This window comes from Nesoenas mayeri (assembly GCF_963082525.1).
Source record: "Nesoenas mayeri genome assembly, chromosome: 17".
Classification (NCBI taxonomy): domain Eukaryota; kingdom Metazoa; phylum Chordata; class Aves; order Columbiformes; family Columbidae; genus Nesoenas; species Nesoenas mayeri.
The window spans coordinates 3,341,753-3,359,061 of NC_137565.1; the positions used below are offsets into that span (position 1 = coordinate 3,341,753).

Below are 17,309 nucleotides of genomic sequence, written 5' to 3' on the forward strand. Positions count from 1 at the left end.
GTAACCGAGGGTTAGCGCAGCCGCACGCTGGGTCGGGAGATGCCGGAGCCCGTGGGGAAGGGAAGAGGAAGGGGCTGGTTTGCTCTGGGAGCTGATTGAAATAACACACGGGTGAGAAACCTCTTGCTTGGTTATGCCGGTATATTCAGACATCCCTTATCCATACAGCCTTATATGAGGTCCCTCTGACCCATCTTAAGTGAGAAGGATGATAAAGTTTAGGGGAATTCTGGGTCTCCTGGAGCCGGGGATGCGGGACTGTCAATGAGCAATGGCCAGTGCTGGTGTGGTGGGTGAGCCGGTGCTGGGAGGGGATAGAGCAGCTTGTTTTCATGAGCTGTATTTGAACTTGGAGTCTGTGAGAAAAGCACCAGACGTGTCAGCGTGCTCTCCTTTAGCTCTTGAGAGTGTGTTGCCTTCAAAAAAATGCCTCTGAGATGCTGTGGCCCTTCTGTGCCCCCTCTTTGCTGCTCCCTCAGAGATGCATCTTCCCAAGGCGATGCTGTGACAGGCAGGAGGAGCCTGGTCCCTGTGCCACCGGGATGCCTCGTGCTGGCTCTGAACCCGCGAGTGTCCTGGGGGATGCTGGGTTGGGTGGCTATTGGGGAAAATCAGCTGTTGGCCACGAAACAAAAATGATCCACGTCCAAAGATGTGAGGAAACCAGGACGGCTTTTCTGTCTGCGCATTGTTTCCATCAGCAGTTCTGTTCTGCCTCTCACTGGAAAACCACGTGTTGTCTCAGCTATTTGTTTCTAGCGGGCGAAGCCACTCCTGAGGCATTAGTTGGGGAGTTCAGGGGCTGCCTTTGCTTCTTGGTCTGTGACACGCTTCCAAAAATTACATGCATTTTGTGGGACTTAAAACATCTGTTAATGAACGAGTGAAAGCTGTGAGACAGCATGACAAGACCGTGCTTTTAGTGGAGCCGTTTGTAAGAAGCGGTCAGGAGCAGAACGCACGTCCGGGATGTAGGAGCAGCGCTCGGAAGGTGCGTCTGCATTTGCAGCTGCTGAAGACCTTCCCGAGAGGCTCTGTGCCGAGCTCCACGGCTGGGTCTGCTCCTCTCCCTGGCTGCTGGGACTTGCTAAACCACACGTTGGGACGACGCCTGCCCTGCCAGCTCATCCCCGCGGACGCTGGCCTGCGCTTTGCTTTGAGCAGCACCGTGTTTTCCCTTCTTGCTCAGCGTGTCTTCCCTTCTCGGGGGTTATTCTGCAAGATTCCTCCTTTCCTGCAAGGTGGGTGTAGAGCCAGAGGTCTCTGTGCATCTCCGAGCTGCGGTGTCACAAACGTGGCAGCGGGACGTGTGTCCCAGTGACCGGAGCCGGAAAGAGGAATTGACTGTTCCATCTGTGCTGCTGACTCAGTGCCGATGAAGTTGTTTGATATCGTATCTAGGGCAGCTTTGCGAGCCGGGCGAGATGTGCCATGTGAACCCCGTATTGCTAAACGCACCGGTCGTTGTTTAGACGGAGCATCCCAGGAGTTGTTCGCTTACCCCTCACCCCATTCCACGTTGTTGCAGTCACTGTGCAGGGGTGAGCTCGGAGTAACAGCGCTATGGCTGCTTTTCATGGTGATTATGCTGATCGAGCTATTTTTTGCACAGTAAAGAACTTCACAAAACCCTCAATAAAAAGGGCGGGGGTTGGTTGTGCGCTCTGGGTGCCAGCCTGGCGGTCCCCAGGGATGTCGCTGTAACGCAGCAGCGATGGATGTTGCTTTCAGGCAGCAGATATCTGCTGGTCTCTGGTTTCAGAGCAGTGGTGGAGCTGAAATGCAGAGTCAGGTCTGTGGTGGAGTGAGTTCAGCACGTCCCTGATGACTACTGGTTACGTCGGGTTTACCAACCCTCAGCCCAGGGAGAGAAGTTAACACCTTTCCAAGGCCTTTGCTTTGGGCCATAATCCGTGCTCTGAACACAGAGTAATTCACGTGGCAAATGCTGGTAACAGGTTCCAGAGTTTTTTCCTGAAGAGAAGTGAATCTCGGGACTTCTATTCCTCATCTGTCTTTCCCAAATGTGGGGAGAGCTGGGCCCCTTTACCCCGTTTGGGATCCCTGCAGCCTCTCTCCAAGCAAGGCTTGGTTTGCAAGGAGGAGGTGATGTCTTCTGTTAGATCAGTGTGTTGGAGCTGGAGAAAACAGACGCGCTTTTGGGCAGCGTGCCTTTCAAAAGCAGCAGCTTTACGGCTAAATCTCAGTTGGTCTAATAAAAGATATTACCTTTCCTTAACAACCTCACATAGCTCATATCCTCAAATATTAGTGTTTCTTTTCAAGATGGAACAGAAGGTTGTTTTCTTGCCTGCTGTCCCCCACTTCAGCATCTTTTTCCCTGCCAGAGGGGTTGCTGTCACATTGCTGCGGTGCTGTGGTCCTGGGCTCCTGCTGCTGGATGTGACCAGGAGGGCTCTGGTGAGCTTGGTCTGCTGGGGAAATAGGAATCTCCCTGTGCCCTCTGTGCCTGCATGGACTGGTGCTGCCTCGGAGAAGGTGCTCCCTTGAGCTGGCCGAGAATAACCAGGCAAAACTAAAGCAGGAATGTTTTTTCCACCGCTGCAAACCTGGATGTGAGGTTCACTGGAAGAGCTGCCGTGATGCAGATTTGCCGGGTGTGCTCTTGGCAGAGATGCAGGAGCTGGTTCCCAGGACCCTCGATGGCTTCTGCTTTCTTTCCAATAGAGAAACTCACGAACCTTCATCACGTAACAACAGATAGGAGCAAAACAAATGGCTCCGGAGCAGACCAGTAATGCATCTGCGCGATCCCCGTCCTGCACGTACGTGCACAGCTGGTGAGGCGTGTGATCCCGCTCCGCGGGGACGTGCCGTGTCTGCTCGCCCCTCTCCAGAGCCGGAGGTTACTCCTGCCTCTCCCCTTCCATCTCTCCTTATTCCCAGTTGTTCTTCTTCCCAATTCTGAGACTGCTTTTCCACCACGTACGTGGTTTGCTGCTCCTTTCCTATAGGATGTGAGTCAGTCGTGATCTGCATTTCGTCGCCGTGCAAGCGCTGTCTGGCTGCACTTATATGTAGCTTATTGCTCCAGCAGGAATATGCTTATGGGGAGCCCATAGTCCCATGGGTGTGGGGCTGGGTGGAGGCTTAGGAAACCTGAACCTTGCTGCCATCTGCCCTGGCAGGTCACTGGGTAAGTCTCTTCCCTTTCCATATCTCAGATTTTCCCCATCTGTACAAGGGACAATGCCGCTTCCCTCTTTTGTCAAATAATTAATGACTATGGATGGAAAAAGGCTATTAAGAAGCTGTGTGTTGTTAGGACTTGGACTCTGCTTTACATTGTTGAAGGGTTTTAATTTCTTCCCTTTCTGTGTGTTTTTGTTGTGCTGCAGACTAAAACCTGGAATAAGAAAAGGGAAGGGGACTCTTGGGAAAGACAGCACCAGGACCAGGAAATACGTACAGCAAAGCAGAAATTAGGGCAAAGGGTATTTTGCTTTGATGCACGTTAATGTAGCTTTAAAAGGAATTAATTGAAAAAGGAGGAATTAACACATTTCAAATGCCTTTTTAATGATGCATTGAAGCCATCAGCATACATGCCAAATTTCACACTGGCTGCCCGTTCCAGAGCCTGATTTACAATGAACTCCTGGAAGCCAGGCTGCGGGATGGGAAGGCTCTTGGCGAGCCGCTAACGCCAGCCCTGGCACAGGCTGGCAGAGCACCCAGGACAACCCAAAGGCATTTTGGGAGCCCCATGTCCCCCTCGTCGGAGGTTTGGGAGCGCTGGGAGCTGTTCCATCCCTTGTTGAATGTGCAGAGGAGTGGGAGGTTGGGTTCTCTGCCATGGGGTTTGCCCCAGCATGGGGAGGGATGCTCGGAGGGACAGACCCGCAGCTCCCAGCACAGATAACTGGGCTGGTAATTCACCACTCGCGTTTCTGCTCTGTGGCTTTGTTATGGGAACATTGATCTGTTGCTGGGATTAACCTCTCAGAGTTTCCAGTGGGTTGGTCTTGCAGTTATTAATGAAACTGGCTGGAACTTGTGTTGACCTTGGCAGAGGCCCCAGTTGGCTTGGAGGGAACTGGCAAAAGCATAATCTCTAATAGAGTAATCCGGTGCTGGGGGAAGGGAGCGGAGCGGGTGGAGAAGCAGCCGTGCTTTGGGCTGGGAGAGCCGCGGTGCTCCGAGCGCGGCAGCCGAGGGCATCAGCGAACAGCAAAAGTGAGGCGGCATCTCGGTTCCTGCACCCTGGGCTTCCTCCTGCAGAAACCAGCCCTGAATTCCAGCACCTCCCCGTGATTTATTGCCACGGAACAATAGCGCGGAGGGGCTGGAGAAGGAAACGACGCTGCGAGCGTTGGCCGTCCCAGGCACGTGCCCTCACGTAGCCTTCGAGTCTTTGACGTGGGTCACGCTGGGCTGTCCCGTCCCTGCCAGAAGTGGTGGTTCACTTGGGAAAAGGAGCTCTGGGCTCATTACTGGGGCTGTTTATGAACGTCTGCAAGCGGGGACCCAGCGACAGAGGTGCCCTCCTTGGCCGTGCGCCTCTGCTGCAGGAGAGGGAGCTGTTTCCTTGGCCAGATGTGCTTGTGCCCACATCTGGTGAGGTGGGGAGGCTGGTGGGTGGCTGCTGGCGAGCCCCGTGGGATGTGGTGGTAGCACCGATGGATTGGGGACACGCCAAGGCTGCATGTTTGCTCCAGGTTATCCGAAACCCAGGTGAGGCGCAGAGCTCAGCGCCGTGTGTGGCTCCATCAGCCCTGTGAAAGCTGAAACGCCTCAAACAACTTGCCATGAGAAGAAGGTGAAGGGTGAAATGCCTCAAGCATCTTACCACAAGAAGAAAAATTGTCACCCTAAGGACTGCAGGGTGCTCACTGCAAAGCCCGCACGTGGCGTGTGGCCTCCCAACCACGTCTTGGAGGAACAGACTCCTGTTGAAGTGCCTCTATCCTCAGGTCTGAGCTGTGAAATGCAGCAGTTTTAGCGGGTGCGAATGTACCTACGTCTTTCCTGCCGTTGTCCTCCTTTCTCTGCAGAGCAGCGTTTCTTCTGAACTCCCTGTGCTTTCCCCGTGGTCCCGGGGCCGGCGCTGCGGTTGGGTGCCCATCAGCAGCGAGGGTGCGGGGTTGTCGAGTTCAGCAGCTGTAGGAGGATCCTCGTGCTACGTGTTCGACATCCACCCGTCTGCCGTGTGGTTGTTCGGGTGGTTGTTCACGCTGTCGACTTGTGCTTGATAAAAATCTGATTGCAAAAACCATTCGGTGGGGCGGGGGTGGGGGAGGGAGGACTTTGAGTTAGGGCAGCAATGATTCAAAAGCTATTTCTGGGAAGATGAGGGAGATGTTGGCATTCTCTGCCATTCCAAACATATTTAAAAGCTGAAATATTTGCATTTTTTGCCTTGTCACAGCACAAACACTTTTGGCTGGATTTCTCCCTTCCCCTGCTTTCCGGTCTGCTCCAAAGATCATTTCCGAATGGCAGGAGGATGCGTGTGAGTGTGTGGACTCCTGCTCACCTGCCCGTGGTCTCACACACCTGCAGAGCTCATCTCTGCCGGGTACCCCCGTCCGGCTGCTGCGGTGTTGCCGGGAGCTCATCGTGTCGCCCGTTGTGCCGCGGCCGTGCCGGGAGGGGGCTCGTCAGCACCGTGCGCCGGCTCGGGGTGGGAAACCAGGGAGCAAACAGCGGAGGGGTGTTGTACCTGGAACGGGATGCTCTGTCCACGCATGGACTCACTCGGGTTTCATGTGAAAAGCCGATGTTACCACGCACCACGTGGTCCTTATGAGATGTTTGGCTCCTCCAGCCGGCCCTGGGACGGGAGGTTAAAGGGCAGGAGCACTGAGATTGACAAAACAACTGATTTTATTCCCTTTTTCAGCTGAATTTCCCATGGCTGGAGAACTGAGCTATGGCCTGAGAGGCTCAGGCACAGCAGGTAAAGCCCTCGTGGGCTGTGGAAGTGATCCGGGGGCAGGGTGTAAAACTGAACTTGACCTTCCCCGAGCTGCCCACAGCCTGGCTGTGTCCTGCTCCGGCCCCCGTCTGTCCCCAAGCCACCGGGAGCAGGGCCGAGGCTCAACACGGCTGGAAAACCCACCGGCAAACTGACGGTGCCTCAAGCGCAGGTGGTTGTTTTGCACTTCTTCGGCTCATTTGCGGTGATCGACATCCAAAACAACCTTTTAAATTGCCTTTCAAGCCGTAGCGGTGGAGAAGGCAGTGTGATAAGGCTGGCTGCTTCTCGGGAGCCTGCTTCATCATTTACATAATTGGACTTTTCTGTTCCGTTCAGTCAATATCGCAAGGCTCGCGCAGTGCAACATCTCACCTGATCTGCTTGAGGGAAAGTCAGTCCCTTGACTGTGTGTCTCACCCCTGTAATTGGAAGAAATATTGCCAGCTCTTTCTGCTTGCAGCAGGGCAGCGTTGGGAGCGACGTGTGCTGTGTGGATTCATGGAGATTTTTCTTCTCCATCTTTGAAGTGTTTGTACATCTGTTACATGTGCCTATTTTTTCTTTAACAGCAAGGATTCTCACATGCCCTGTTATGTCCTGGAAATGCAGGACAGCAAAGCTATTATAATTTGCTACCTAACTTGGTCAGTCCTCAGTTGGGACTTAGGACACGGGTTGCTGTGGCCGGACCTGGCACGGGGCTCCTATGGTTGCTCCAAAGCTTGGGGATGGTGCAGGTGACAACGGCTGTGCCACCTCTCAATCCATTTTTGCACATTCGTGGTAAAAAAGAAACTCCCACCTGGAATAAATTTCCAGTGAAGAATTCAGTCCAGGTACCAAGAGTGATGTCCTGGGTGTTTTCTTCCTCCCCTGCAGTCTCAGCCTGATCTGGGTTTCTTCTCCTGCCCACATCTGTGGGATCCCCGCGCACTCCGGGATGGGGTGCGTGATTCTTCCTGCTTCCCTGTGATCTGGCTGGTTAGTGGAGGTGACAAAGCAGCAGGAGGTTGTCACCGATGGCAGATGAAGGTGGAGCCTCCTCGTTCAGCACCCTGCGCACCTCTCCTCTTCCATGGACCTTTGGTGGGAGCAGCTCAGGTGTCTTCTCAGCAAACGTGCAGCCCCGAGCACACTTTTGGGGCTGTACTTTTCCACTGTTATGAAATGCAGCCCATCCACGGTTCTGACTCACGCGACGAAAGCCAGCGAGTTGTGACACCGATCAGATTAATTTTACGTGCTATGTTTGGAGGAGGAGGGTATTTTGTGCTAAATCCTTCCTTCCCGACGCTGTCTGGAAAGCCGTGGAGATGCAGCACCAATCGATGGTGTTTTTCTGCTGCTGCTGGAGGGGACGGGGTGGGGAAGTGATTTCAGAGATGAATTTGGCAGAGAGGAGTTGCTGCTCTTTGTGCCTGTGGTGATGGAGCTGTAATAACGTACTGAACATGGCAACAGCTCTTGCTAAAGCTCCGTGATTTCACGTCCGTGCTTCGCGGAGCCTCATCTCTTAACAACACCCTCAGCATCGATAACAAGAGAGGAGCTGTCGAGTGCCAAAGGGCCTAGTTGCAGTCACTCGCTGAAAACCTCCTTTCTTTTTGGACGCAAATCTGCTTTTTAAACAAAACCTCTTTGGCTGTGTTTTAGACGGAGAACGTTCAGAGGGTTTTCTGGCTTGCTCCACCACGAGATGCTCCGCATGGGGGGGCCGAGGGGCGATGGACACTGGTGTGCGTCAGGAATGCTGGCTGCGCTCGGCGAGCGGAGAGGGGTTGTTTTAGGACAAGCTGACAGGCCCTTGGCTTGTTCTGCTGCTCGTGAAAAATGTAATTCTAATTCTTGGCACCTTTCTTGCAGGCGGGTGAGGAGCGGGAGCGCAGCAGAGCTGCTCCCTCTGCCCTTGGAAATGTGCTTTTGCCCAGCAGGAGCGAGGTGTCCCACCCCTGCTTTGGTGAATTGAAAGCAGAGATTAGTGGCGGGGAGGCAGCGAGGGATGAAATTATCTGAACCACCTCCTCAAGGTCCTGGCCTAGATGTTGTTATGCTTTGGTCATCTTAGGGCTTCATCCAAGTACCTTCTGCATGCGGCCACGATCAGCCCAGCTCCTGCTCGCCGTCCTCCCGCCCAGGGCTGGCAGCCCCTTGAATCCCGAGTGCAGGATGTGTTCCTGCGGGATGCAGGGGACACGGGGAACGCTGTCCCTTGGCAGTGCCTTGTGGCAGAGGATGGGGGTGCCTGGTGCCTCCACCACATCCCGAGGGGACCCCCTGGGGCTGCAGAGTCCCCAGCGCCCCCCCAAGGCCACACCGGGCACTGTGTCACCTGCTCTGCGTGCACGGTGATGTGTCCTAGACTCGCCTTTGAGCAGCCTGCTCTGATCGCTGCCCTGCCAAGGGATTTCTCTCCTCCCTGCGCTGTTCCCCGAGGAGCAGCAGCAATCATTTCTGCCTTCTGATCTCGCCTTGGATGCCGTCGTTCCCATGGCTGCTTGAGAAAGAGCCATTGCCGAGCGCAAATCAAGCCATCCCGCGTGGTTACGCGACCAAACCAAGCGCAGACCTTTACTTGAGGCTGTTTTTTGGGTCTGTGTTACTTTATCTCGCACCAGCCATCGCAGGGGAGACACAGAGCAGATTGCCCCCAGCAGCTCTGTGTTTCTGCCTTGACAGAGTGGCAGATGTAAACACAGGAACATTACGGTATTTCAAACACTAAAAGCTACTGAAGAATAGTCAGGTATGTGTATGTAGATATATAGTGTACATTATACTAATACCTTTCGATATATTTGGAGAGGGATATGTAAATTCACGCATCCATGCGTGTTTTGTGTGGATATACTTTTTCACTGGTTTTTAAGTAATTGGAAAGCCTACATTTTTACACGTACACAGACACATATATGCTGCCCTACCTACTTGTAAGCTGTTTTTCCTAGCTGTGCAGTTCAGCGATCCTGCCTTCAGCAGCCACACGGAGAAAGACTTACAGTCTCGAGCAAAGCTAAATATTGATTTGAGTCAATCTGGGTGCACTTGGAGACATCACTAGTGTTCATGAATACAGCATAATCGCTGATCAGAGCGGGGAAATTTCATCATAAAGGCCCCAAAAGGGAGGTTTATTATTGCTTTCTTCCAAATGCCTGCATTTTATTAGCTTCAGTCATTCTTGGCAGGGCGGTGGAATGGGATTTTATAGTTAGCAAAGGAAAAGTAAACACAGTAATCATTTCACAGCCCCGTGCCTGCCAAACCAAGATGGAAATTCCAGCCTTGGTGGGAAGCTGCTGCTTTGCTAACAGATAATAACAAATTCACTGTGAGCTTATTCTTGTTCTGGGAGCTGAGATGTTCGGGGTTTTTTACTGTAACACCCTGGCCCGGAGAGACGGGCGCTTGATGCGTTTCCGCAGGACCAACCTGGGCAGGGGTTTGCAGTTCGAGTGACTCCCACAGCCATTTGCAATTAGAAATGGTGCTTCTGTCCTGAGCCTTCGGAAGCTGCTTTACCTGGCGCTGTTGTTGGTATTTGGTGCTTCCTTGGTCAGTCTTGCTCTAATCACGAAGCTGAGTGATGGTTGAGGAGTGTTGTGCTTGAGACACCGTGATGGTTCCTGCACCCTGAGACTGTCTCTACCTGCCAAATCGAGGGGGGAATATATTATGGTAGAAAAAGATCTCCAAATGTATTCAAAACGCTCCTGAAAGGTTTGTTTTTTCCATGCTTTTCTGGGCTTGTCGAGGTGGAGGGCTGGGCTGCTGGCCCGTGTCTGGACCTGCACTCGCCTGCGTTTCCTGCTCCTGGGGGTGTTCTTTCCTCCCACCCTCCTGCCCCGCCGGCCGTGGGGACAGCATTGGGGACAGCCAGCACTGCCACCCCCGCCTGCTGCCGCGGCGGCTCAGGATCCAGCCTCTGGGTGGAAAAGAGAAGGAAACAGCTACTCAATGGATGTTGGGGCACCCCGTTCCACTTGTCCACACAGTTATTAGCATAACAAACCACTGAGCGCAGCCGGCGCTGGTTCTCGTGGGTGGTGCAGCCCGTGTCGGGGGACGTGCTGGGGGCTGCACCCGCCTCTCGCCATGCACAGCGGTGTCTGCAAGGGGCCCTGTCCATCCCCTGTGCATCCGGGGTGCGTTGGGACCACGGCTGGTGCAGTTTAGCAGGAGCTGTTGCGATAGGACAAGGGGAGATGGTTGTAAAATAAGGAGGGGGGATTCAGGCTGGACACGAGGAAGAAATTGTTGCCATGAGGGTGGTGAGAGCCTGGCCCAGGTTGGCCAGAGAGGTGGTGGATGAACCATCCCTGGAGACACCCCAGGCCAGGCTGGATGGGGCTCTGAGCAACCTGAGCTGGTGAAGATGTCCCTGTCATGGCAGGGGGGCACTGGGGGAGCTGGGAAGGTCCCTTCAACCCAAACTGTTCTGTGATGTGTTTGTATGGGCTGGTGGTTGGGTCTGGCAGAGATGATATCCCTGCTGTGTCCAGTGAGCATGTTGGGAACCATGGGCCAGCACCTACTTAAAGCAAAGATGCCAAAACAAATGGGGAGTTCAACAAGTTTCAACAGGTTGGCTGCACAGCGCGTCTCAGCCACCCCTAAAATAGTCTTATGTCTTGCTTGAGTTTCCTTTCTCATTCAAGCCCTTTCTCAGCAGCCAGCTCAGCATCCAGGATTCAGGGCAAAAATAATTTGGTTGATGGCTATGGAGGGAGGGAGCACGAGCAGCTTTTAGGTCTGTCTTACTTGCAGCGGTGCTTAGAGCTGTCTTCATTCGTTCCCTTGCTTCCCCTATAAACCCAATGCCCTGTCAAGGTGACTTAATACCGGGTGCTGGTCCAGATTAACTCCTTTGACACATCCCCCCGGACTGGGCTGCCCCTGTGTCCCCCGTTTGGATTTGCAGGGCCGGGGAGCCCCTGGTCCCTCCTCTGCCTCCTTCCTCCCCCTGGCAATAGCAGGAAATCCAAATGTTTCTGAAGAGCAACATTTCCATTTCAAAAGCTGTTCCCTCAAGTGCGTCTGGAGTGGGATTTCTCTCCCCCACACTCCTCTCTGAATGGGAGCTTTAGAAGTCTCATTTCCTCTGCTTGATAACACCAGGCTGAGAAGGGCTTTTGTCTTTTCATTTCCCCTCGATTTTTTATTTTTAAATAACTGAGGTTTTTCAGTGGTGGATTTTCCCTCCTGTGTGTTTGCCCATGTGCTGGAGGATGCACCTGGTGTCACCCGTGAGTGAGCCAGAGCTCCCTGGGGTGCAGGGTGGGAATTTGGGGGTTCGGGGGCTCGGCCGGGCTGGGGTCCTGCTGCCCTCCCCGCTTCTGCCGGCCCAACGCGTGCTGGTGCATTGTCACCCCGCGGTGGCTTTTGTGCTGGCCACTTGAGTATTGTACTACTATAAATTAGGGATTTTTTTCTGCAAAAGCTTTTTGTACAAAAGGCGAACTCCATTGTACTTTGAGCCTGGCACCTGGGGCTTGAGGGCTCTCTGCTTTCTGGAGGACCAGCTGGGATTTGGGGGGGACTCTTCCATCATCCTCAGATGGGAGGGAATGGGTCCGCTGGTGTTAACGTGGACCTTAATGCTACATCCCTGTGCGGTTGGTGTCCTGGAAAGACTCGGCCTTGCTTTAGTGCGTGTGGCAGCTGAAAGAGGATGGTTGTGTTGCAAAAAAACCAATAATAATAAATAAAAATAAAGTAGGAGGCTAAAACTTTGAAAAGCACAGAATAAGCGTTACATTCCTCTGGGGTTTGTTGGGTTTGGTGAGGAGGTGCTTCCTGGGATGCTGGAGGAGGGTTTGGGGTGTTTTGGGGAACCCTCCTGCCAGCATGGGGAGAAATGCAACCACAGGAGAGGGCGATGGGCACGTGAGGCCGCGTTACCACGTCCTGCGTTTCCGTGGAAGTCGTGGCAATGACTCAGAGGCTCCTGTGAAACCTGCAGGCGGTTCCAGGGAAGCCGAGGGAGGCTGGAGCCCCAGGGACCGGCTGCTTTGCCGGGAGGAGCCGAGAGCTGCCCCGCCACCTTTGGTTCTGCCAAGCCGGGAGGTGTTAACCCCGCCGCCCTGGCCGAGCTTCAAACTGGGCCATTAAAAATTTGCCTCCCTACCTTTGTGTTTAATGTAATCGGAGGCGTTTTTCACAGCTCGCTCCTTTTTAAGAGAGGTGTTTTGTGCCTCCCAAGTGTTTTGGTGAGCTCGGGGCAGCCTCGTCCTTTTGGCCTCTATAAACCGGTGGGATGTCTTAGTCACTGAAGTTTTGAATATCCTGGTGTAGGATTTTGACACGTGCTTAAGCAGGTGGCTGATGTACCTGGTGCCTTTCTCATGCAAACCTTTGGTGGGTGATCTCGGGCTTTACCTGCTGGCCACACCACGACTCCTGCACCTCTTCACTTGTTGCTGTTGGCCCGGAGCACAACACGCGTGCCAGGAAGGTCCTTCCAGCTCAGCCTTTTCCTCCTCCTTTTCCTCCTCCTTTTCCTCCTCCTTTTCCTCCTCATGACCTGGAGCTCCCCAGAACCCCACTAGACTTGCTTGATCCGTTCTATGTTCCCCTACACAAGCACCAAAAAGAGATATTTCTTAATGTATTTATTTGGACACCCTTTCAGAGTTAACAAAAGGCCAGTCACTGGCACAGAGCAGTCTCGCCAGATGTATCAACTGCGGCAAAGATGCTCAAAGAAGAGGTTCCCAGAATCTTTCTGAACGTTGCAGAAAGGCATGTTTTCCTGTAAACTTGTTCTTGGAAGCGGCAGAGTTGTTTTGGCTGAAATTTAGTATTTAGAACAACAACAACAACAAAAAGGCTAAAAATGCCTGAAGCGAATATTCAACATGGAAAATTTTAGTCGAGAAAGTTAATGTTTTAGCAAACTCAGGTTCGACTGAAAATCCAGTGATGCAGAAGTTGGGCAGCTCTTAATGAGAGGTGGAGTGATTAGCTCCTCTTTGTAATGAGTATGTGAGAATTCATCACTCCTGCAAAGTCAGTAGGGAACGTAGGCATTCAATGCAATTATCATCCACTAATGGGGAAATGCAAGAAGCTAATGAGAGGCACAACATCCATTTGTCAGTGTAGCGCCGGTGGCTTCCGTGGGAGTTTGCCTGAGTGAGGTTTGCTGGATTCAATGCATTATTCTTGTCCATGAGCCGCGTTTGCCGGAGCTTCTGTCAGACCCTACGATTCTGCGATCCTGAGCGGCATCTGTTCACTATAACACTGTGGGACGGTGCTTTTGTTGTTGTTTTTGTTGGGTTTTTTTAGCACAAGCAAGTTTTGCAAGACCAGATACTAGGCTTTGCTTAGTGCATTTAACTGTAGCACTCGCTGGTGAGGTTTTACCACCCTCGTAAATCTGCTGCTGGGGGTGGGGAGGGAGGGTCAGCATTTGGTACTGGTTTTGCAATTAAATTGCTTCAAGCTGTTGAAACATCGGGGAAGTTTTTTGACCTACTTTTCGTGCAAGCTTAGAAATTGTTGGGATGTTTTCTGCCCTGGCTGCGTGGAATTCAGCTGGATTACAGGGGAAAGGAATTTCATCGGCCTTCTCATAAAGTCACAGATTTAAAAAAAAGGAAATAAACTCAGCTTTGTCTTTAGACGGCTCGTTAGTCTTGAGTTTGAAGGGTTGGGAGGCTGAAAGAGCCATTAGCGCAGCAGATGGTCACGAACAAAACAATTGCAATAACTCGATGTACTTTTGACTGCTCAGGCTCTCTGGCTCTGTACTCACGCGTCTCCCTGGGGAAATGAGACATTGGTTTTCAGCCCCTTTGACTTTTCTGCCCATGAGTGGTGTCATCTTGGGACTGCTGATACACTAGAATGATTTGGACGCTTTTCCCATTTAACAAAAAAGTGTCCTTTAGTCTGTATTTGGCCCATTTAAAGGTGTTATATGTATAGTTTTGCCCTAAAACCTGATGGATGGAAGCGTGGGGTGTTGGCTCTCCTGGTTCCTTCTCATCTCAGGGTGCGCGATGCTGCTCTGAGCAGGGTCTGGACAGGGCGGACAAGCTGCTGTCCCTGTGTGTGGCACAGCATCACACCATGGGGTTTTGAGGACTGTTTGCAGTTGGCGGAGTTCAGCGATGTTCTCTGGTTCTGTGCTGCCACGCGAGTCTCAAGTGATGGAGCTGTCCCGGTTGATGGAGCCATCCCAGGTGATGGAGACATCCTTTGCAGGCTGCATTGATCACAAGCCTTCCTTTTGTTAATTATGTCCTTGCGGGGCATTAATTTGAGCACAATTTGAGCAGCCCCAGCCCATGATGCCTGCTTTTGGAACCCTCTCCAGCCTGCGGGGATGTGGGACGTGTGAGCGGGCAGGAGCTGTGGATGACACCTCTTCATCCCTCCCGGCGCGCCAGCAGAAAACGCTACTGCCGGCTTATAATTAGCAAGAGAACAGACTGTGGAAGAGGTGAGCTTGGCACCCCTAAATCTGTGTCCTGGGCTTGGCGGAACATCACTAATGATCTGATTTAGGAAGGCAGAGAGAGACCAGGGCTTACTGCAAGCACCGTGGTGCCGTGCTGGGGCTCCTGCGGGATCCCGATTGCTCGGTACACGCTGGTGCCACCCGGCATGGCTGGGGCTGTAGGGGCTTTGAACTCCAGCAGCGTAGCCTTGGGGAGGCAGCTGGTGCGGTCAGGGGATCAGAAAGACCAAAATGGCTCGTGCAGCCAGAGTTGGGTTTTGTTCTTCAAGGCACTGACGGACAGTTGGCTTATCCTTTTTCTTTCACCTCTTTCTCCCCTATTTTTTAAGCCGTGGCTTAATAGCACGTATCAGGCTTGCTCCGTTAACGTTATTTATGTTGGGATTAAAAGCGTGTAGAAGAAACGCACCCGCCAAGCCTGGCCCTGCTCTTCGATAGACTCCTCGGTGATAATTTTCTTCACCAACAGCATCTCCTCTGGCTGTGGAAAGGTTTGTGCAGCCTCTGCCCCCCGCTCGCCCACCCTTGTTATCATACAAATCACATAGTAATAAGTCCAGGAATAGACAGGAACTACAGTAGCTGTTAACCGTGTATAAAAACAAATCACATGGAAACAGTATAATTACTGAGAAAATATCAACTTGAGTAATGCAGTAATTGTTTTCTTCCCTCCAGCAGATTTATTCCAGCTCTCCCGGCTCACGCTGGTTTCGAAGTCTGTGACTTCATGTTAATAAGAAGAATTTCACGTTTCGCACTGCAGTTGTTCAAAGCCTGGGTATGATACAGTCTGAAGCGGAGGGATGTGTTTTGAGCAGCTTCTTGAGGGTGCAAGGAAACAGAGTTAAAATGTCTGTGTCCATCAGAGTCCACTCCGGGCCCTGGGTGGGCTCTGGTCTTGGCAAACCTTTTCAACTCACTTTTGTGATGTAGAAGAAGGGCCTCTTTGTGCCTTGTGTAAATGCAGGAGCTCTGCTTTATGGACTTCGAGTTTTATTTTGGTTTTTCCTTCTTGCTGCTCGTCATTTCTTCTACTTAAAAAGGTGCTTGTGAAATGACAGTGACTGGTTGTTTGAGGTCCAGGGACATTGCCTCTCTCTATTGCTATAATCATCTCCTAATACTAGATGATGATGGTTTTTGTGCTGTGACTTGCAGCTATTCCCCTTATTCAGCTTTACTGCTGTTTCACTTCTGATTCTGCGAGGTAAAAAGAGAAAAATGTATCAGAAACCAGGTTTCCAAAGGGTTTTGTGCCAAGCAGGAGTTTAAAGATGCCCTGTCTTGCCTCTTGGCAGTTGTGAGTTGGTGTCTCTTGTTTAATGTGCACAGAGAGAAGTCTTTTCTCTCCTGCATTTTTGGCTGCTTTCCTTTAGAAAAACCTACCCGCCTACGGGCCAGTTCCCCTCCTCAAGCCTTAGTCCAAACAAGATGTTATGAGCACCTAATGTATCTCTTGCTCTTTGTGGTTGTCCTGCTAATCTTGCTTGGAAAACGAAAACCAAAACAAACAAAAACCACCAATGAACTCCCCCAGTTATGCAATAGGCTGGCGAATTTTGGTGTCTAATCCTGGGAAAGCAAAACGAGACAGTGAGCGGGGATTTCAGGTTGCTCCTTGGCTCTCTGTCCCTTGATGGCAGCAGTGGGAAGGATGTTGACGCCTTCAAGCTGCACCCAGCGGTGGTTCCTCCCTCGCTGGCTTAGCTAGAGCTGGGTTTAGCAGGGAGGAGGAGGAAGGCGCCAGTGAAGGATGCTGGTGTCTTGGGACATGACCTCTTTGGTGGGAAACGTCTTCTGGAAGTTGGCAGACGTGATGCCATCTACAAGAAGGGCTGGAATGGGGATGTGGGGAGGCGTTGTGACCATGGGGTGCTCGGGGGTACCAGTGGTTTCTGATTTTTGAAGGGTCTTGTTGAGCTGAGAGCTTCTTGACCTGGAATTTAAAAGGTGGTGTTCATCAATTCAGTCTTATTTTTATCTCAGCTGACCTCACCCATCCCCATTTCCTCTATTATTGAATGGATGCTTTCGATGTCCAACACTCTGAGCTCCCCCCAGCATTTAACAAGAGGTGGAAGAGGACCTCCCTGAAGGAGCTGGGGGTCACCTCTCCCCTGGGGATTGCCCTCGTAGCCCCTTCTTGTTCGACATGGTTAATGCTGCTCTACCTCATGTTGAGAAGATGCAGCCTTGGGCTGGCTGCTGAGATGTGAAGGGATGGTGAATACGGATAATTTATTGATCCTGCAGGAACGTGGGTGGTACTGAAGGCAGTGGGAGCCTCTGAGGCTTTGGCAGGAGGAAGAGCTGCTGTCATGTCTGTTGGAGACTAACCTGGTGCTCTCCGGAGACGTTGGAGGTTGCAGAGAACTTGGGTGATGTGATCTGGCAGCTGGTACTGCTGAGCCGAGCAGGTTTTTTGGAGGGGGTGTGTGTCTCAGGCTGGGAATGGGCCAGGGAGCGCTGGCAGCTGGTGTGGGAGGATGAGAGGAGCATCCGAAGTCTCCTGGGAAGGAGCTGACCTGGTTGTTTTGTGCTCCCCAGGATCGTGGCCTGTCTGGCAAACTGGAGCCCGTGTCCCCTGTGAGCCCTGCGCACCCCGAGGCCGAGCTGGACCTGCTGCCGGCCCGGCTGTCCAAGGAGGAGCTCATCCAGAACATGGACCGCGTGGACCGGGAGATCACCATGGTGGAGCAGCAGATCTCCAAGCTGAAGAAGAAGCAGGTAAGTCTGTGGTCCGGAGGGGAGCACACATCCTCGCTGCTGCGTGCCGTCCTGCGCCCTGGCCTTGCCCACGCACGTCCGCAGAGGGGAAGTGGCAGTGCCACCAGGACGGTCTGTGTAGCCACCAGGACGGTGTGTGTTGCCACCAGGACAGTCTCTGTGTGCCCATGCTCC

The 17,309-nt window shown here is 52.5% G+C and overlaps 1 protein-coding gene across 1 annotated transcript in view; it reads left to right on the forward strand.

The window, feature by feature from the left end:
* NCOR2 (nuclear receptor corepressor 2) overlaps positions 1 to 17,309 on the forward strand; it is a gene marked incomplete at its 5' end in the record, with an annotated part of 147,423 nt that overhangs the window by 18,511 nt on the left and 111,603 nt on the right. The window contains one exon of the mRNA XM_080355363.1: positions 16,956 to 17,135. Within this exon, the coding sequence (XP_080211489.1) occupies positions 16,956 to 17,135 (180 nt within the window). The remainder of the gene's footprint in view (positions 1 to 16,955; positions 17,136 to 17,309) is intronic.